This window comes from Bombina bombina, chromosome 6 (assembly GCF_027579735.1).
Source record: "Bombina bombina isolate aBomBom1 chromosome 6, aBomBom1.pri, whole genome shotgun sequence".
Taxonomy (NCBI): Eukaryota; Metazoa; Chordata; class Amphibia; order Anura; family Bombinatoridae; genus Bombina; species Bombina bombina.
The window spans coordinates 752,010,872-752,032,563 of NC_069504.1; the positions used below are offsets into that span (position 1 = coordinate 752,010,872).

At 39.3% G+C, this 21,692-nt stretch overlaps 1 protein-coding gene across 1 annotated transcript; it reads left to right on the top strand.

The window, feature by feature from the left end:
* The first annotated feature begins 11,037 nt into the window (after nucleotides 1–11,037).
* LOC128664598 (E3 ubiquitin/ISG15 ligase TRIM25-like) lies at nucleotides 11,038–12,579 on the top strand. Its single transcript, XM_053719416.1, has one exon. The coding sequence runs from the start codon at nucleotides 11,038–11,040 to the stop codon at nucleotides 12,577–12,579; it is 1,542 nt and encodes a 513-aa protein (XP_053575391.1).
* Nucleotides 12,580–21,692: the final 9,113 nt, after the last annotated feature.

Sequence of the window (21,692 nt, forward strand, 5' to 3'; positions counted from 1 at the left end):
CTTATCTGAATGCATTTTAAAAAAAATTCACAACTAGAGGGTGTTAGTTCATGTGTGCCATATATTTAACATTGTGCTCACGTCTGTGAAGTTACCTAGAAGTCAGCACTGATGACCTAGGAGTGAACACTGATTGGCTAAAATGCAAGTCTGTTAAAAGAACTGCGGTAAGGGGGCAGTCTGCAGACGTTTAGATACAAGGTAGTCACAGAGGAAAAAAGTGTATTAATATAACCATGTTGGTTATGCAAAACTGGGGGATGGGTAATAAAGGAACTATCTATCTTTTTAAACAATAACAATTCTGGTGTAGACTGTCCCTTTAAACCCAGGAGGGATAATAATAAGGGTGTCTATGATCATTTATAGGCATCCCTGGGTATATTTGTTTCAGCTTAAGGGCCAAAGGTTCCAGGGCTAGATCAAAAAGTAGGGGGGATAGCGGGCAACCCTGACAGTGCCCCTCTGCAAGTTGAAGGAGGGGGAAAGAAGGCCATTGACCAGAATATTTGCGGTGGAGGAGTAAATTTTACCTAGGAATTTAAGAAAAGGGCCTCCGAAATGATATTGTCTAAGGGTATTAAATAAATGTGGCCATTCCACTCTATCGAAGGCCTTCTCTGCATCAAGTGATAACAGGAAGGCCTCCTGTTTTCCTCTTCGTTGTTGGTTCTCTGTCAACGACCAAAAATAGTTGATGGCATGAAGAACCTTACGAATATTAAACTACAGATGTTCTACCCACAAACCCGTTTGATATGAATGCAATAGGGAGGGGACAAATTTCTTAAGTCTGTTAGCGAGGATTTTCATGAGTATCTTATAATCGGTGTTTAGTAGGGAGATGGGACGATACGATTCTGGGAGAGAGTGGTCTTTCCCGGGTTTAGGAATTAGAGTGATATGTGCTGAGACAAATTAATTATAGGGAAGTGTATCTTCTAAGAAAACCATGTTAAAAACCCTAGAAAGGATGGGGGATACCTGAGGGGATAGAAAATTCCACTGGAAGTCCGTCTGGGCCTGGCGTCTTCCCTATAGATAGGGATTTGATGGTAAATTGGATCTCTTCAGAGGATATAGGAGAATTCAAGACCTCCAACTGCTCTAGGGAGAGCTGTGGCAAAGTAATATATCCCCAAAAGTTAGTATGTGAATTTGGGTCTGTTGGTGGTTGACTGGAATACAATTGTGCATATAATGTCATCATACAGCGTGCAAGATCCTCAGGTGTAGTAAAGGTCCTCCCCTTAAATCTAAGTGCTGCTATATCTTTCTTAGCACAGTGATTTTTTACTAGAGTCGCTAAGATTCTGCCCGCCTTATTGCCAAAACAATAAAGCTTACTCACGGTTTTCAAGAGACCAGATGCTGTCTTTTGTCTAACAAAGGCATCTAACTCCACCTTGGCCGCCGTGTATGAATCATATGAGGTACGTGTTTTATGAGTGCAGTATGCCAAATACATCTGACACAATGTATTCTGTAAAGAGTTATGTGTATATTGGGTTTTATGTTTAAGGTCCGCTACACAGGATATAATGTGTCCCGTGATTACTGTCTTAGCTGTCTCCCAAAACAACTGCGGGTTATCTAAGTGTGCTAGATTGTCTGTGTAAAAGTCATTCCATACATGTGTGAGAGTTTTCTGAAATGGTTCAGAGGTGACCAAGTATGAGGGAAATCGGAGGCAGTTCCTGCCAAGGTGCTTGTGAGAATTCCCTAAGGTAATCTCAATCGGGGTATGATCCGAGATCATGATGTCATGAATGGACTCCGAGGCCACCTGTCCAACAAGAGCCTCCGCCACTAAAAAAAGGTCAATACGGGATAAGGAAGAGTTAGCTTTGGACAAACAGGTATACTCCCTATTCTCCGGGTGTCTACTGTGCCAAATATCAACCATGGCCAGTGAGTTAGTTAGTAGGTCAAATACTTTACCCTCAAATCTCCCCCTGTAGTTTCATAATCTCTTGGCGGCGGGCACGTCTTGCACCCAAGTTCTATCTAGTAGAGGTTGTGGGGCTAAGTTAAAATCACCTCCAACCAGTAGGTTTGAGCCCACAAATGGAATTAAGTTTTGTTTTAAGGTTTCCCAGAAGGTCAGTACTTTAAGGTTGGGCGCGTATATATTGCACAATGTGTAATTGTTTGCGTCTATGGAAATTTGTGCTATAAGGAATCTACCCTCTGGATCAACAACAGTTCTATGTACCTCAACCTGCAGGCACTTGCCTAACAATATTGCTAGACCTCTACTAGAGGAGTTATATGGCAAATACAGTACCTTACCCACCCAATCACTTTTCAGTTTTTCATGTTCTCCATCCTCTAGGTGCGTTTCCTGTAAAAGGGCTATGTCAGCCTTTAGTTTGCGCAGGTGGGTTAGGATTGATTTGTGCTTTATGGGGGAATTGATACCACCCACGTTCCAGGAAAGCAATTTAAGTACCATGATCGGGTGTAGCTAGGGACCTAAGAGGGGGCGGAGAAGTGGGAGGTGAGGAGGAGAGAGAGAGATCCCTTTGCTTCTTAGCAAAGGGATCAAACTAAAAAAGGATCAAATACATAAGGATATTTGAGTTATTTCAGAAAGGTATATAACATTTCTCTTTTAAATTGTTGTTACTTGAGTAGTTTGTACTTTCAGACAATATATTTTGTATTTCTATTAACTTTATATTTTGTTTTTTTATAGGTGGTAGACCTGAACTGTGAATTAGTTTCACTACAGAAATTGAATAGTTAAAGGTTTGAGTTAATTTACATTATTTTGTATTCTGGTTTTTAGTATTGCAATTAGATAACAATTAGATTGTTTGCATAGGTGAGCAATTAGGAGGGACCCCACCCTATCTTTCTGATGGTATTTAAAGAGATCTGTTTAGCTCTGCTAAACATTTAGCTCTGCTTCTTAGCAAAGGGATCAAACTAAAAAAGGGTCAAATACATAAGGATATTTGAGTTATTTCAGGAGTTATTCAGGGTTATTCAGGCTTATTCAGTAGTAAATAATACTTATATTTTTCTTATTGTTAAAGTGTTGCATAGTTTAAAATGTCTCAGATACAGTGCAATGGGTGTTTTGCACTTTTTAATCGTTCTACTTTTTGGAGATTTAGGGGCTGTCCTGTTTGTAAGCAGTTTTCCCTGTTAAGGGAGGAAATAGCTAAACTTCAAGCTAAGGTAAGTAACATACCTGTTACCTCTACAAAGCTGCCTCAGAAAGAAGCCCCTCTACCCCAGAGATCAGCAAGGAGAGGCAGATGGATCACTGTAGGCTCTGGAAGAATTAGAACAGTAGACCAGAAGCATTGCCCACAACCTCTGCCATTGCAAAACTCCTATGCTGCTCTTGCCGAATACACTTGTGATGAGGAGATTGCTGTTTCTGAGCCCTCTGAAGCTGTAACAGGTAATTTAAATCTATTGGCACCTGATTCTCCAGGTAACATAACACAGGAAAGAACTGCAGATGTGTTTTTGAGAAAAAGACTGTTAGTGGGTGACTCTATTTTGAGGAATGTGTATTTAGGTGAAAGTAAAGGAGAAACAAGGGAGGTTAGATGTCTTCCAGGAGCTACTGCTCACAGGGATAAGAATCGTATTTTGAGAATTGTTAAGGCAGCAGGAAAGGGAAGTGAGTTAGATGTGATTGTTCATTTAGGAACAAATGATCTGGCTAGTAATCATGTTGCTGCTATTCAGAAAGAGTTTTGTGACCTAGGTAATCATTTAGAGACTGTGGCATCAACTCTATAATTTTCTGCTATTTTACCTGTGTATGACCAGGAAGCAGGAAAGATGGAGCGGATAACAACATTTAATTCTTGGTTAGATAAGTGGTGCAGGGAACGAGGATTTGGTTTTATTGGCCATTATAGTTCTGTTTGGAAAGATACTAGGTTATTTAGGAGAGATGGATTGCATTTGGATGCTAAAGGAACAGAGTATCTGGGAGAGGAGTTCAAATACTTTATTAGAAATCATTTAAACTAATAAAGGAGGGTAGCATTAATATATCCACCTGCCCCCCACAGCATGCCAAAACTGTTAGTCCAAGTAACAATTCTAGAAATTCTAGTAGAAAAATTCTTCGTGCCATGAGCACAAATGCTCGCAGCTTAGGAAATAAATTACCTGAACTCATTTCAATAATGACTAGGGACAACTTGGATTTAGTAGCTATAACAGAAACATGGTACAATGATTTGCATGACTGGGACATAGTCATACCTGGATACAGGTTATTTAAAAAGAACAGAGTAGGAAAGAAAGGTGGAGGAGTTGCTTTGTATGTAAATGAAAATATAAAGGTTACTGAAATTGTAGGAACAAATGATGAGGTGGAAAGTATTTGGGTGACTTTGGAAATTGGAGATAAAAATGTTTTTAGAATAGGGGTTGTATATAGGCCTCCATTGCAGGATGAAAAACTGGACAATCTGTTATTAGATGAAATAACCAAAATGACCATGAAGGGTAAGGTTATAGTACTGGGGGACTTTAATTTGCCAGATATAGACTGGAAGATTCCTTCTGCTAGATCGGCTAGAAGCAGGTATATTCTTGAATTTCTGCTAGGGGAATCACTTGAACAATTAGTCAAGGAACCAACTCGTAAGGAAGCTATATTAGATCTAATACTTACAAACAGTGATACAATTTCAGATGTGTCTGTAGGTGAGAACTTAGGATCCAGTGATCATCAATCTGTTTGGTTTAGTATTCATGTTCAGGAACTGTCCACCCAGACTAAAACAAAAGTTTTAGACTTTAGGACGGCAGATTTTTCATTAATGGGGGAATACCTAAAAAACTATTTAAAGGGGAAAACTCTTATTACAGGGGTTCAAGAACAGTGGGAATTTGTGAAAGGTGCCATTTTAGATGCAACTGCACACTGTATTAGACATGTCTGTAAAAGTAAAAGAAAGCGGAAACCAATTTGGTTTTCCAAAGAAGTAGCACATGCTGTAAAGACAAAAAAGATAGCTTATAAAAATTACAGACACACACAAGCAGATGATGATATGAAAATATGGAGACTCCAACAAAAAAAGACTAAGCAGTTAATTAGGAAGGTTAAAGCTCATGCAGAAGAGAAGATAGCACAGTCAGTAAAACATGGGGACAAAACATTCTTTAGATATATCAGTGAAAGAAGAAAAAATAAGGTAGGAATAGTAAAATTGAAATCAGTTGATGGTAGAATAATAGAAGGAGATAAGCAGATTGCAGACTGTCTCAATGATTACTTCTGTTCTGTTTTCACTAAAGATTGTGAAGATACAATGTCTACATTAAGGGATGCTACGCAAAATAGAAACAAGCTTAACAGTAATCTTTTTACAGAGGATGAGGTTTTGTTAGCATTATCAAAAATAAATGTTACAAAGGCAGTGGGTCCTGATAATATTCATCCAAGGGTTTTAAAAGAACTTCGATCAGTGCTAACTGTCCCATTAACTGATCTGTTTAATCAGTCACTATTAACAGGAGCTGTCCCAGATTTAACAGGAGCTGTCCCAGATGATTGGAAAATAGCAAATGTAATACCTCTTCATAAAAAGGGCAGTAGAGAAGAATCTGGCAACTACAGGCCAGTTAGTTTAACTTCAGTAGTAGGGAAATTAATGGAAAGCCTCTTAAAAGAAGGAATTATGACTTACATAAAGACAAACAATTTAGAGGACCAAAATCAGCATGGTTTTACTTCAGGGAGATCATGTCAGACTAATCTAATTGACTTCTTTGATTATGTAACAAAAGTATTAGACAAGGGAGGAGCAGTTGATGTAGCATATCTAGATTTCAGCAAAGCATTTGACACCGTCCCACACAATAAACTTATTCACAAACTATATCTCCTTGGTCTAGATTCAAAAATTGTGAACTGGGTGGAATGCTGGCTTAAGGACAGAAAACAAAGTGTCTTAGTAAATGGAGTTCATTCAGCAGAGGGGGCTGTTACTAGTGGTGTTCCTCAGGGGTCAGTTCTGGGGCCTGTTTTGTTTAACATATTTATCTGCGATATCAGCAAAGGGCTACAGGGGAAAGTATGTCTCTTTGCAGATGATACAAAAATTTGCAACAGAGTGGATGTTCCAGGGGGGGTAGACAAAATGAGAAGTGATATACAACAATTGGAGGATTGGACAAACGACTGGGATCTAAAGTTTAACACAGCAAAGTGTAAAATAATGCATTTAGGGAAGAAAAATCCAAATGTTAATTACAGACTCAATGACACTTTACTGACTGTTACAGACGAGGAACAGGACTTGGGAATTATTATTTAAGATGATTTAAAACTTAGTAAACAATGTAGTAATGCAGCAAGTAAGGCTAGCAGAATGCTTGGATGTATTGGTAGAGGTATTTGCAGCAGAAATAGTAAGGTTCTTATGCCACTTTATAGATCATTAGTTAGGCCTCATCTTGAGTATTGTGTGCAGTTCTGGAAGCCATATCTTCAGAAGGATATTAACAAACTTGAATCTGTGCAAAGGAGGGCTACCAAAATGGTACATGGTCTAAAAAATAAAACTTACCAGGACAGGCTCAATGACCTAAATATGTATAGCTTAGAGGAGAGAAGGGAAAGAGGTGATATGATAGCAACTTTCAAGTACATTAAAGGGTTTAGTAAAACTGAGGCTGTGGGTATTTTACATAAAATGGAAAATTCAAGAACAAGGGGTCATGAGCTCAAGCTAAAGGGTAGTAGATTCAGGAGTAATTTGAGGAAGCACTTCTTTACAGAAAGAGTGATTGATTTATGGAATAAACTTCCTCAAGAGGTAGTAGCAACAAACACTGTGGGGGACTTTAAAAATGCATGGGACAAGCATAGGGCTATCCTACGAACTAGATAAGTTTATACTGTTAGGTAAGGTCGGGCAGACTTGCTGGGCCTATGGCTCTTATCTGCCGTCAATATCTATGTTTCCATGTTTCTATGAAAAGAGGGAGAGAGAAAAAAAAAAGAAAAGAAAAAAATACAATGATGTTATAAAATGCATTCAAGAATTCAATTGACCGGTCATTAACCTTTTGTCTAGCCTGTGGTAGGGGGGGTCATCCATAGGATAATAAGCAGCAACTGGCATTAGGCCTAGGGAATGCACACATCTGGGTATACAGAAGTAAATAAGCTCGGTGGCATAACGCTCTATTTGTGCGGATCTCTGGCAGATAGAGTAACCATTCATAGTTGTAGGGGCTGATTGTTAAGCATGTCCGGGTTAATCTGTCAGATAAGGACCTGGTTAAGATTGGGCATTTTACTATGTCGTGCAGAGGAGATTGGATTCTACTATATGCTATTGTGGTCATAAAACCCGACATAGGTTTGGGTAAGTATAATTCAGGGCGTGAAAGGAGCATACTCTGAATAGTTGGACCAAGGGAATCCGGCATTAGTAAGGAAGAAGGTGGAATATAATACAATCATGCACTTAATTAACCAGCTACCTATCCCCTGCCCGCCATGTGCTAGAGAGGGCAATTCAGAGGGTGATGGACAGCTGTAAGTATTGTGTTCGTGAACTGTCAGAAATCTAATATGCAGAAATATATATGTCAAATTAGCCAATACTTTATCTATGTGAATCTTTGGTAGGCCAGATATCCAGTCATAATATTGAAACATGATCATTAAATGTGTCCATATTGGGCTATTGTATATATGTCTGGTCAGAAAAATGCACTTCCCTACACCATATAAAGGAAATTGTAAGTTACCACGGATTATCTTAAATAATAGGAGTATATACAAAAATACTAAGCCAATTAAAAGACAATTCCCCCTCCGCTCCCCCCCCCCCACATGATACCAGTAAAGTAAATGTAGGTATATATAGCATAGCAGACGTAAGTATAATGTTGCTGAGACACTTATAAGTAAAACTATAATTATTAAAATTCTAACACTAAACAACAATTTAAGCAAATGTAACCAATTGCATTTAAACATTTTCCCTTTGCAGAGGGGCATCAGCAGAGTAAAATGAGTATACATTACATTGAAATCGGGATTGTAATATTTGCTGAAACAGATATAAACAAACCTATAACAAGTAAAACTACAAAACCCCTTTGAGGTGATATATCCCCAGATGTCCCGGGTATGAGAACCCGCATCCCGGTGAAATGTTTCCAAAGCTTGCGGTGAGTGAAAATATTTTGGACCTGCAGAGGTTACCAGTCGCAGTTTAGCAGGGTACAAGAGAGCCATCTGACGGCCTTGTTCATACAATTTTGAACAAAGTGGGCAGGAAGAAAGATTTTAATTTTTGCATTAGGGTTGAGTGATCCTTCCTCAAGCTGTGGTGTCTGCTGATCAGGTTGTGAATGAATGTCTATTTGTGAGTCCATCAGCTAATATGATTTTTTTCTCAGCAGCTTTTGATTTGTGACTCATTGTGTTAGTATGAGTTGATGAGATTTTTGCGAAAGTATTGGTCCACTCTCATGAGAAAGATTTGTGATTGTGTGAAAGGCTAAAGGCTAGCTACACAATGTAAAAGCACAAGAAGTTCAAGTCGCTCAGTCAGAGCCCAAAGCTTCACACACTTTTATATACTGCGTCTTTAAGGATATAACTGAGGCACAGCAGGAAATATGCAGCTACGGTTTTTCATATAAAACGTTAAAGCCCCTGTAGTGGTATTCCGTGTGATGGTAAACAACAAAATTAGCCTAGCCTTCATGCTCTACTATTCAGCAGGCAATACGATATCTCAGTGAGGACAAGATGGTAACGCCCTGGAAGCTGTGCGACAGAGCCTAACAGTTAGGTCCACAAAGTGTACTCTTCGTTATAGTGTCACCAGTTTAAAGGTAATTGTCAATATATGTATGCTACCACGCACCTTACCCTATTGCAGGATCCAGGTAAGTTTCAGGTCACGGTGCAGTTTTGTCGTCCCCCACGAGGGCAGTAGAGATGCTTTTTTGCCGAGGCCCGTCACCGGACAATATATGGGACAAGTTGGGAACGCACTGAGAACTGTGCGACAGAGCTTATCAGCTTGGCTCACAAAATATACTCCTCTGTACTGTGTTGCTGATCAAGGTTCGTTGTGAGTGTATACAGGCTAACAGTTACTCCACCTACTTGTAAGATCCAGGAAAGTTGCAGGTCGTGGTGCGGCCCTGCTGTCACCCACGTGGACCGATGAAGTGGTTATTTGCCAAGGCTCGTTACCGGGCAGCACAGACAATTGTCTCTCAACACTTTTTGAGGCTGATATCTTGGTGTTGTGACCGAGTCTCAGTCAAATTTTCTGCAGTGTGTCAGCCGCGTAGTTAGGGGCTAGGGCGGGTGTTGAGCCCTTCACAAAAGAGGTGTCGGCCAGCGATAACCAATGGTATGTCCCCTAGCAAGACAAGAATCTGTGGGGGGCCAACTAGCAGCAAGATCCAAAGATAAAATAAGGGTTATTTTAGCAGAGGTACACGGAGCTCTTGTTGTCCGCTGCCAGCCAGCTGTCCCGCCCACCGGAAGTTCGACTTCTATGTCCATTTAATATAATTTGAAGAAGAAGAAAAATAGCTGCAAGGTATCTTCTTCAAAACACAGCTTGATGTCACTCCCCCTGAGGATTATTATTATAGTACAGGTATAATTTCCCAGATGTGACCGTCTAACTAACCTACATGAAGCAGGATTATGTCTTATTATTTACACAGTAACTGGCAGATATTTCATTTATATTTACACGTGTAAAAACAGCAAAATCCGACACAAATAAAAATAATGCAAATACTTCAGTTTGTTTTTCAATTGTTACGAGTACTTCTATATGCCTGATAGCCATATAGGCCTGTTTTTATATAAATGAATGCTAAACCTTTGTATATGTGTGCATATACTGTATAGCAGGAGTCAACAACCTCAGCACCCCAGATGTTTCTTAACTACATTTCCCATGATACACAGCATTCAAAAAAAGTGTCTGAGCATCATGGGGAATGTAGTTTCAAAACATCTGGGCTGCCATTGTTGCTCAGCCCTGCTGTATAGTACAGTGATTGCTAACCCTGGCACCCCAGATGTTTTGAAACTACATTTCCCATGATACTCAACCAGACTGCAGAGTGACTAAGCATTAAGGGAAATGTAGTTTCAAAGCATCTGGGGTGCCAGGAATAGCCATTATTGGTATAGGGCTAAATCATATTCCAGTTACAAACTTAACATCTCAGAGTTAAAATCTCCTTTAAAGAATGAGGAGGTTGATCACAATCCTTTAGAAAAAAGTTATCTAATGTTTTTGAACAAAAAACACTATTAAAGTCTATGGTGATTTTTGTAGATTAATTATTTGATACGTTTTTCAAAATTGTTGTGGTCTATCCCTATGTCTTCTATTTGCTACTGGAATAGGATCTACTATATAGTTTGGACTGTGTCATCAAGGGCATACTGTAACAAGTAATAATAATAGCATCATGCGTGAAGCTATCAAACCCAAACATTTTCTTTCGTGATTCAGACTGAGAATACAAATTGAAACAACTTTCCAATTTATTTTTCTATCTAATTTGCTTCATTCTCTTTGTATCCTTTTTTTAAAAAGCATACCTAAGTACGCTCAGAGCTGGGAGCTAGCTGCCAATTGGCAGCAGCAAATATATGCTTCTTCTCATTGGCATACCAATGTTTTCAGCTAGCTCCAAGTAGTGCATTGCTGCTCTTCAATAGAGGATACCAAGAGAATGAAGCCAATTGACAATATAAGTAAATTGAAAAGTTATTTAAAATGGTATGTTCTTTCTGAATCATGAAAGAAAAATTGGGGGTTTCATGTCCCTTTAACTTTTGTTTTTAAAGCCATCTCTAAAATCCCCTGCATTGTAAAATACAGATCAAATATTTTTTTTAAATTACTTTCTTTAAAATGTGCCACAGCTGATAAAGGAAGTAGTCAAAAGCAAAGCACTGAAAATCACTTAGCAAGCAGGTTCCCTTTTAGTCTATACAGTGAGAAGAAACCTCTAAGTTTCATTTCTCAGTTGTACTTTGACAGGATGGAATCCTCAGCCCTGAAGCAGGAGCTTAACTGTACCATATGCCTCTCTCTTTATACAGAACCTGTCACTTTATCCTGTGGACATACTTACTGCCAGCAGTGCATTCAGCAAGCATGGGCAAATCAAGGGGACCCCCATCTGTCCTGCTGTCCAGAATGCATAGCTACAAATAAGATGGGCACTGAGCTTAATAAAAACATTAAGATGTGTAACATGGTGAACTATCTGAACTCTCTGCAGGAAAAGGAAGATGGTAAAAATAAATGTAATTACTGTGAAGAGGCTGCTAAGATGCTGTGTGTAATGTGTGAAGCGTATCTATGTGACCTACACCTAGAGTCTCACAAGTCTGTAGATCATGTCCTAATTGACCTGAGCATTTCCCTGGAAAGCAGAAAGTGTCAAATCCATCTAGAGCTTCTAAAATATTATTGCTACGAGGATTGTGAGTATGTCTGTGCATCATGTTGTCTGTTTGGAGAACACAAAGGACACAATGTGCAGGCATTAAATGACATTTTCAAAAATGAGAAATTAATACTACAAAGTGTTGTAAAACAATTGACCATAAAACAAAATGAAACAGACAGAAACATGGAGAAAGCAAAGGAACAACAAAATAGTGCCAAACAAAACACACAGTGTGTAAAAAACAAAGTGACTGGGATTTTCACTGACATCAAGAAAGAGTTGGAAGTGTTAGAGCATCAGATTCTTCATGAGTTCACCATACAAGAAGATGAGGCTGAATCCCAGTTTGTTAAAGTAATTCAACAGCTTAGAGAGAAAAAGTCAAAAGTAAACAAAACAACCATCAATATTGAGACCCTTTGCAATATGACTGATCCGATCACAGTTTTGGAGAAACGGCACATTGAGATACAAAATGCAAATGCTTTATTGCTAAGCGAAGACAACTCAGATCTCAAAGAGCTAGATGAGTTGCTGATCATGGTGAATCTACAGTCCGGTCTAAATAGAATCTTGAGACATATTCATGACCTGCAAAAGAAGAAAGTGTTCCACATTCAAAATGCTCATATTACCCTGGATGTGAATTCTGTATCACCGCCTATGGTTTTTACAAAACATATGAGCAATACCTCAACTTTTTACCAGAAAAAAATTGGGCAAAATGGTCAGTACTGCCAAGCCTTAAGTCCCAAAGCTTTCTCCTTGGGACAGCACTATTGGGAAGTTGAGACAAGTGAGATGCCACGTTGGGGGCTTGGAGTATCTTATCAAGGAATAGCTATGGAAACCCAATGTGTGCTGGGATATAACTCTTCATCTTGGTGTTTTTACATGTCTGATGTTGGAAAATACAAAGCTGTTCACAACAGCGTGGAAGTGATAGTGCCTACTTTAAATCCTCTCAAAGTGCTGGGAGTATATTTGGACTGTCAGGGTGGACGACTCTCATTTTACCAGGTGACTGACTCTGTAAAGCATCTTTATACCTTTTCTACCAGCTTTTGTGAGCCAGTTTATGCAGCCTTTCACCTAAATCATATTGGTTGGCTACGAATTAGGCATTAAGACAAAAGGTAGTATAGGGGGCAAACATACAATTATGTGTGCAAATATAGATATATAGCTAAATAAACACATTTGTTTATTGCACACACTTAAATTGACATGAAACTCAAAATTTTTCTTTCATGATTTAGGTAGAACATACAATTTTAAACAACTTTCCAGTTTACTTCTATTATCAAATTTGCTTCATTCTCTTGCTATCATTTGTTGAAGGAGAAGCAATGTACTACTGGTTTCTAACTGAACACATTGGTGAGCCAATGACAGTCAGTAAATATAGTAAATATATGCAGCCACCAATCAGCAGCTAGAACCTAGTTTCTTTGCTGCTCAAGAGCTTTTACTTAGATAAACCTTTCAGCAAAGAATAACAAGAAAAATAAGCAAATTAAACAATAGAAGTAAATTGGAAAGTTGTTTTACATTGTATACTCTGTCTAAATCATGAATGTCTAATTATGTATTTACAGTCCCTTTTAAGCCTCTGTTTTCATTTATAAATAATGTGCTTTTGTATTTCCTAAAAATGTATTTAGGTGTTTTATAGATTAAATAAGTAAAGTAGCATAATCTCCCAGTGAAAAACTTCCACAATTTTTATTTTATTCCATAGCAGTGATGTGCGGTGAGATCAGAGGCTGGTGAGGCACTAGATATGATACGCCGGAGAAACACATATACCGCGGGCCACAAGTACCCCCAACAGGGCAGGTTTTAATTATAGCTGAACCAGTGCACAGTTTAAATATTCAGCTGATGGATGAGAGCAAGTTAGTAACCATGGTTACTAACCAGCTGATTACTTCACCTGTGCACCGATTCAGCTTTAATGAAAACCTGGCCTGTTGGGGGTACTTTAGGACAGTGGTTAAGAAACACTGCACTAAAGCACCAGCTCATCTGAAATATGTTGATTACCTGGAGAATAAAGCACACATACTCTGCTCACTGACACACACTCTACAGGCACACTCTGCTCACATACCCATTCACACATTTCTGTGGCACAATGACAGCTACTAAGCAATTAGAATGACACACAAGCTCTTCTCTACTCACTACTGTGTTGTAAAAAGAAAAATAAGTTACCATACTAGGAGGTGCCAGAAATCCACTCCTAGTTTCCTATTATAAATGTAAGAAGCTTAAAAAGACATTGCATGCAGCCCTGCTCAATGGAGCACACACAAACTGCTTTTGCCTAACTTTTAGCCTAACAAGGGATTGCTACATATAAAGTTTAAAATGTGCCTAACCCAATACCAGCGGATAAAAGCATGTAGTAAAAGTAATGCATATATCTCAAATACAATTCCAAAACCAGCAGATAAAACCTCAAATTCAGCTCCAATACCAACCCCAATATATTAACCTCATATATTATATTACTCACTAAATAAAGTATCTTTCACTGCACTGTGCAAACTGCAAAGCTTAAAGGGACATGAAACCCAAAGTTTTTCTTTCATGATTTAGAAAGTGCATGCAATTTTAAGCAACTTGCTAATTTACTTCTATTATCTAATTTGCTTTTTTCTCTTGATTTCCTTTGCTGAAAAGCATATCTAGATAGACCCAGTAGCTGCTGATTGGTGGCTGCACATAGATGCCTCTTGTGATTGGCTCAACCATGTGCATTGCTATTTTTTCAACAAAGGATATCTAAAGAATGAAGCAAATGATATAATAGAAGTAAATTGGAATGTTGCTTAAAATTGTATTCTCTATCTGAATAATGAAATAAAAATCTTGGGTTTAATGTCCTTTTAAGTTAACCCATCTGCTACTGAGAAAAGAAAGGCAAGAGCAATGTGTGCACACCTGTCAACCTGTGCAAAATCAAATATATAATGGTGTACAAAAAGATTGTGGCAGGTGCAAATAAAATGCAATCAATCAAAGACTGATGCCTAGTGTAGTTTGCACTATTAGGCTATGTAGCTGGGTAATTCCTACTAGTACCATAAGTGGGTTAAATAACCACACATAGCTACATAGCCTAATAGTGCAAACTGCATAAAATATACTCTATTTCTTTATGGGGTATTTTTTGAGAACAAATTCTCATAACACATTCAAGTGACAAAAAAGGTTAATCTCACAATACAGTTTTCTAACTAGGCTAAAAGATGCATTTTTAAGCATATTTTACCAGTCTTTTACTTGTGATAATATATATTTTATTTATTAATATTATTTATATTTATTTTTATATATATTTCAGATTCAAGTGTCTGACTTTGAAAGTGCTTTTCTAAATATGTTCTTGGGGTCACACATGATTAATTTGACAAGAATTCTGTGCTCAGGCAGAAAATGATGACTGTACTTTTTTTGTGCTTACAGACATGTTAACTTGACCCTGTTTATATATTCGCTAAGACAACGAGGGAATTCTCTGAGAATAGGATATATTGCTAATGTTACATAAAAGTCAAACAGAACTATTTGTTTTGCATTTTATATAAAATAATACATAAAATATATAGTTAGTCACTCTGTTGTAACTTGTAATACTTTTAAAGTCTATCTACTTACATAGACACGTCGTCGACACTGTTGCCAGCCGGTCCGGATAGTGCTAGTCTCGCTCCCCTCACTCACTACTGACTGTGATGTGACTAACCTGACAGACTGCTCTTTGACAAAATTGACAGAGTGAGATTCAGTCTCACATGTAGCTCCCCGCTCCCGGCTCATCTACTACGCCGCAGCAGCTCTGTCCTGAGTCCTGCTTACTGCTGTCAGTGTTTTACCGCCAATGCGACGTCATTCACGTCACTCAGCCAAGACCAGCAGGCACACCTCCTGATGCTGCTGATTGGCTGTGGAACTGCTGCTCCATCATAGAGGCGGTTTTAAGAACCGCCTCTATTGAAGCATGTATCAAGCCCGGTAAGCCACCACTAGATGGTGCTAGCTCATTCTGAGCGAAGAACAGTATTCAGCATCCAGGTTGCGCAATAAATGGAGGGCAGCGGAGCAGCTCACTGCCTCCTTATTGCGCAACAATGGATGCTGCTGAATGTCAATGTATTGCAATACCTATAAAATATAATATTATTGTGTATCAAGTGGCGCCGGCGGGAGGGTCGGGGGGGGGGGAACCTGGGGGGGTAGGCCAAAAAAAAACAAAAAAGTGGCCCAAAAAAAAAAAAAAAACTGAAAAAATTAAATTAAATTTAATACATTTTATTAATCAGATGTAAAAACGTTTTTTCTCTGATTTGACAGGGGAGGCACTGCCTCCCTTGCCTCCTATTACTGCACGTCACTGTTCCATAGTGCATGTCCAATACAATGTGAAATCTCTTTCTTTATTGATTTCCTAAAATGTATAAAATAGAAATTAAGTAGATGTGTATCTGGAGATGTCTTTTAGTCTTGGAGGACATCAATTGACAAATGCAGAAATAGAGATGGTGGCAGAAGTTAGAACGTTAAGGGGATGATAATTATTATTATCGTTTATTTGTAGAGTGTCTTGGTTATTTGGCGGAATTCAAGGAAACATTTATAGGGATCAGACGGGTAGAGGGCCCTACCAAGAGTCGCACTTTTGTAATCAGCTCTAAAGAAGGTGATCTACAAACAGCATGGCTCTTAGGCTTACATGCTAAGGGGGTTCAAGGGGATAGCAATGGAGGAGAGGAAACTGTATAAAGAAAGGTTAGTGTAGGTTGTATGCATCCCTGAACAGTAGAGTCTTTAGGGAGCGTTTGAAGTTTTCAAAACTAGGGGAGAGTCTTGTGGAGTGAGGCAGAGAGTTCCACAAGATGGGAGCCAATCTGGAGAAGTCCTGTAAGTGGGAGTGTGAGGAGGTAACAAGAGAGGAGGAGAGTAGGAGGTGATAAGCAGAGCAAAGGGGACAGGAAGGATAGTATCTGGAGACAAGGTCTGAGATATAGGGGGGAGCAGTGCAGTTGAAGGCTTTGTATGTCAGAGTGAGAATTTTGTGTTTAATCCTGGAGACAAGAGGAGGCCAGTGAAGGGATTGGCAGAGGGGTGCAGCAGATGAAGAGCCGTGTAAGGAAGATGAGCCTGGCAGAGGCATTCATTATGGATTATAAAGGAGTTAGTAGGCAGCTGGGGAGCCCAGAGAGAACAGAGTTGCAGTAATCGAGGCAGGAAAGGATGAGAAAGTGGATTAAAATCTTAGTTGTGTCTTGTGCAAGGAAATGTCTAACTTTAGAGATGTTTATAAGGTGGAAGCGTCAGGATTTAGCCAAGGACTGAATGTGAGGGGTGAAACAAAAGATCTGAGTCAAGTGTGACCCAAAGACATCAGGCATGCGGGGAAGGGGTAATAATGGAGTTGTCAACACTTATAGAGAGATTGGGGGTGGAGATTTTGGAAGAAGGGGGGAAAATAAGGGGCTCAGTTTTGGAGAGATTTAGCTTGAGGTAGTGAGAGGACATCCAGGAAGAGATGTGAGACAGTTAGTGACACGGGTTAGCAAGGAAGGAGATAGGTCTGGGGCAGAGAAGTAGATTTGGGTGTCGTCAGCATACAAATGATATTGGGACCCGTGGGACTTTATTAGGGAATCTAATGGTGACATGTAGATTGAGAAGAGAAGGGAACCGAGGACAAAGCCTTGCGGTACTCCAACAGAAAGTGGTGACGGGGTAGAGGAGGCCCCAGAGAAGGCTACAATAAAGGTACGGTTTGACAGGCAGGAAGAGAACCATGAGAGGGCTGTGCCACAAATGCCGAAGGATTGTAGGGTTTGGAAAAAGTGGGAACCAATTAAACACATAAAACAGTATTACAGCAGCACTTGCATAAGGAAACAATGAAATACATAAAACACAATATTACAAGAGTACTTGCCTTATGTCTTGCACCTTGTCCAACCCTTGTTTAATTCTTGTATAATTATTATCTTAGTGCCTCACTTATATAACGTTGACTTATTTCTTGTATAATTCTTTTCTTAGTGCCTCACTTATAGAATGTTGACTTATTTCTTGTATAATTATTTTCTTAGTGCCTCACTTATATAAGGTTGATTGACTTATTTCTTGTATAATTTTTTTCTTAGTGCCTCACTTATATAATGTTCACTTATTTATTGTATAATTCTTATCTTAGTGCCTCACTTATATAATATTCACTTATTTCTTGTATAATTCTTTTCTTAGTGCCTCACTTATATAATGTTGATTGACTTATTTCTTGTATAATTCTTTTCTTAGTGCCTCACTTATATAATGTTCACTTATTTCTTGTATAATTCTTATCTTAGTGCCTCACTTATATAATGTTCACTTTAGAAATGTGAACATATGCTGTTGTAACAATGCACACTGCCCAGACAATGTACCCCCAGTGCAATGCACAGGGTCCACTGAATTACTTAATTGCTAAGTCAAAAGACAATTTAAAAGGCCAATTGAAAGTTAGATTCTGGTCAGGTCAGGGAGAGATAAGTTAAGATAAACAAGACAGTAACATTTTAAAGAGGTGGGAGCTATGGCATATAACAGCTATAAATCTAAGAATAATAGCAGGTATTGATAAGGATTGGAAATTACATGGCAATTAACAAAACATTAGAAGTAAGACATTACAATAAATGCAGGACTAAATTAAAACATAAAATCATTTGTTCAATATATATATACACATACCAAAAGAGATACATGAGAGGAGAGAGCACTAGAATGCAGTGGATAGGTTGCAGATGAGCAGGGATACTATTCATGTACCAAAAGAGAGTTACAGGAGAGGAGAGAGCACTAAAATGCAGTGAATAGGTTGCAGATGAGCAGGGATACTATTCACATACCAAAAAAGAGTTACAGTAGAGGAGAGAGCACTAGAATGCAGTGAATAGGTTGCAGATGAGCAGGGATACTATTCACATACCAAAAGAGAGTTACAGTAGAGGAGAGTGCACTAGAATGCAGTGAATAGGTTGCAGATGAGCAGGGATACTATTCACGAACCTGAAAGCAGAAAAGAGAGAATATGATTATTAACAGTATCAGAAGCAGCTGAGGGTTCTAGGAGAGATAAAGAGATAATCACTGGCTTACCTTAATAAGCTTTATATAATAGATAAAGGCAGGGCCGGCTCAACCATGGGACTAAGTGGGTCCAGCGGACCCAGGCAGCACTTGACAAGGGGCGGCACTTCAGTGACTGAGTCAATCACTGTCAGACCCAAACCACTCCTGTCTTTTGTCTCTGTGGGGGAAGTTGCAGGCTTGCAGCAGCATAACCTCATCATGCACAAAGACACAGAACCAATCAGGGACAACATTCATGTTGCAACAAGTGCATCTCTTGACTAACTTACTTTCCACTTATTGCGCAATTGAGCATAGGCATTGGCTGCATGCAAGTAGGCTTAGTAAGGTCAGCAGCCTAGCTAGAAGGTTGACATGCTAATCAGTAAGGTTACTACCTGGTGGGGCGTCATTGCATTCTTGGACCCAGGCAGCATAATATCTGAATAATTACTTAATGAGAAGAGTAGAACTGCTTTTTCAATAACAAATTGATAACATTTGTTTTCTGCTCAGTGGCGCTATAAGGTTTGTTTCCAGGTTGTGCAGAAATATAGGAACTCAGCTGCAGACTTAATGAGAACTGAATATGTATCACTTTGTTGAACAGGCTATTAATTAGCATAGACTGTTTGATAAAGTGAAATAAAGTTAATGTAATTTACATAGGAGGAGATAGAGTTATAATTCACTCTATTATTGTAACTGATATCAGTATAGGAGTAAGATTCTGAAATGTAAGCAGAGTTCCAAATTACTCATACATAGATTAGCAAGCAGGTATTGAGGGGAGTAATGTGCACAGAGAGGATTAGCACAGTTCGTCCAAAAGGTAAGCTAGCAGGTTTTAACAAAGGACTTAGGTGTTAAGTTTTCCTTCACAGCGTTACCATGATGAGGGAATTACATACGAGACACAGAGTCTTTGTACTAGCCCGCTATAGAGCCGAGATCAGTAACCGCTGGTAGGAGGAGCTGAGACTCTGACTGACAGCGGCACAAGCGGCAGTGAAAACTGTAGCTCCGGTCACAGAAGAGGTAAGCGGCTGTCTCTAAATGAGAGTTTGAATTGTAGGTGAGACAACCGGTTGAGTGCAATGTCAGAGGGCTTGATAAGATGGTAAGTGAAGTCCCACAGAGAAGGCATGTGGCTTGTAAGCAGCTGCAGGGAAAGTGCCGATTATGGCAAAACATGAAATGTGATAAAACCTTTGTGTAGCAGAGGGTATTAGGAGCTATATGAAAGTCGCTGTGTTATAATCCTCCTGAGGTAAAAGGATAAGTAGAATCCAGGTGACAAAGGAATAAAGCTTTGTAATCCACAAAGAGAGCTTGATAGAGAACTCAGTAGCAAAGGATAGCAGGACTGCTACAAACAGCTACATGTGCAATAACTAAGCACCTGTCTGCAGTCAGGTGATGACTTAAATGCAGACAGGTAGAGACCATGTGATTGAAAGGTAACTGGAAAAAGCGGACTGGAATCCTTACATACGCCCCCCTTCAAGGAAGCCGATCCTCGGCTTGATGCTTAGGACGATCAGGGTAGCGTCTATGGAACCGAGAGAGAAGACGAGGGGCATCAATGTGTGTATAAGGCTCCCAGGTGTCGTCGTCTGGAGAGAAACTCTTCCATCGAACAAGATACTGTAGTTCACCATTCAGAATCCTGGAGTCAAGAAGGTCCTGAACTTCAAAGGAATCGGAGTCCATAGGCAAAGCTGGAGGGGGTAGGATACTAGAAGTAGGCAACAAATCGGTAGCTGGTTTTAACAAAGAGACATGGAAGGTTGGATGGATGGGTATGGTGGATGGAAGTTCCAAAGTCACAGCATTGGCATTGACAACTCTAGTAATGAGGAACGGACCAATGTACAAGCCAGAGAGTTTTTTACATGGAACAGGCATTTTGATGTTCTTTGTGGAGAGCCATACCCTATCACCAACAGCATATGTAGGAGCAGGTCTCCTACGTAAGTCGTAGTACTTCTTTTGAGAGGCTTGAGAGTTTTGCAAGTTCCGTTTCAAGAATTGGAAATTCTCTGCTATGGTTTGCAGAAGGTCATCAACTGTTGGGGAATTGACTGGTTGGTTATCATGGATGTTGAAAGAGGGATGAAAAGCATAGTTAGCGAAGAATGGTGAAAGGTTAGTAGAACTGTGGTTTGAATTGTTATAAGCAAATTCTGCCAAATATAAATACTGTGCCCAGTTGTTTTGATGATACGAGCAGTAACAGCAAAGATACTGCTCAAGCCACTGGTTTAGCCTTTCAGTTTGTCCATTGGTTTGCGGATGAAAAGCTGTGCTTAGACGATGATCTATCTGCAAATGCTGTGAAAGATGTCTCCAAAACTTAGAGGTGAACTGCGTACCTCTATCAGTTGTTATGATACTAGGTAAGCCATGATAACGAACAACCGTATTCAGGAACAACTGTGCTGTTTCACTGGATGTGGGCAGTTTATGGTATGGAATGAATATAGCCATTTTAGTAAGAATGTCCGTGACAACTAAGATGGTATTGAAGCCCGAACTACTGGGTAGTTCTACTAGGAAATCCATACCTATGTGGAACCAAGGTCTATCAGGTATTTCGATAGGTAAAAGTTGACCATAGGGTTTGTTCCTGTCCTTTTTAGAGGTAATGCAAATTGTACAGGCTTTTATATACTTTTTAATAGTTGATATCATATTAGGCCACCAATAACATCTACAAAGAAGGTTTTTGGTTCTATTTATACCTGGATGACCAAGAAGAGGAGGGTCATGGTGTTGCTTGATTAGATCCGTCCTAAGGTCTTCTGGCACGTATAACTTATTTCCATGGAAGTACAGGTTGTTTCGGAAGGTGAGTTGTCGATGAGGTATGCCGTTATCTGATTGTAGAGACCGTTGTACTTGTGATTCAAAGGTAGGTAGGATACCTAGGAATCTTTCAGCCGGAATAATAGAGGTGGTTTCTTGTGTGTTTGGTGGTCTAGGTAGGTGTCTGGAAAGTGCATCAGCCTTGCCATTCTTAGCACCAGGTCTGTAGATGATTTGGTAATTGAACCTGCTAAAGTATAGGCTCCAACGAACTTGTCTACTAGAAAGCG

What these genes read in the sequence shown, in the direction of transcription:
- LOC128664598 (XM_053719416.1), top strand. Translation starts at nt 11,038, where the DNA reads ATGGAATCCTCAGCCCTGAAGCAGGAGCTTAACTGTACCATATGCCTC.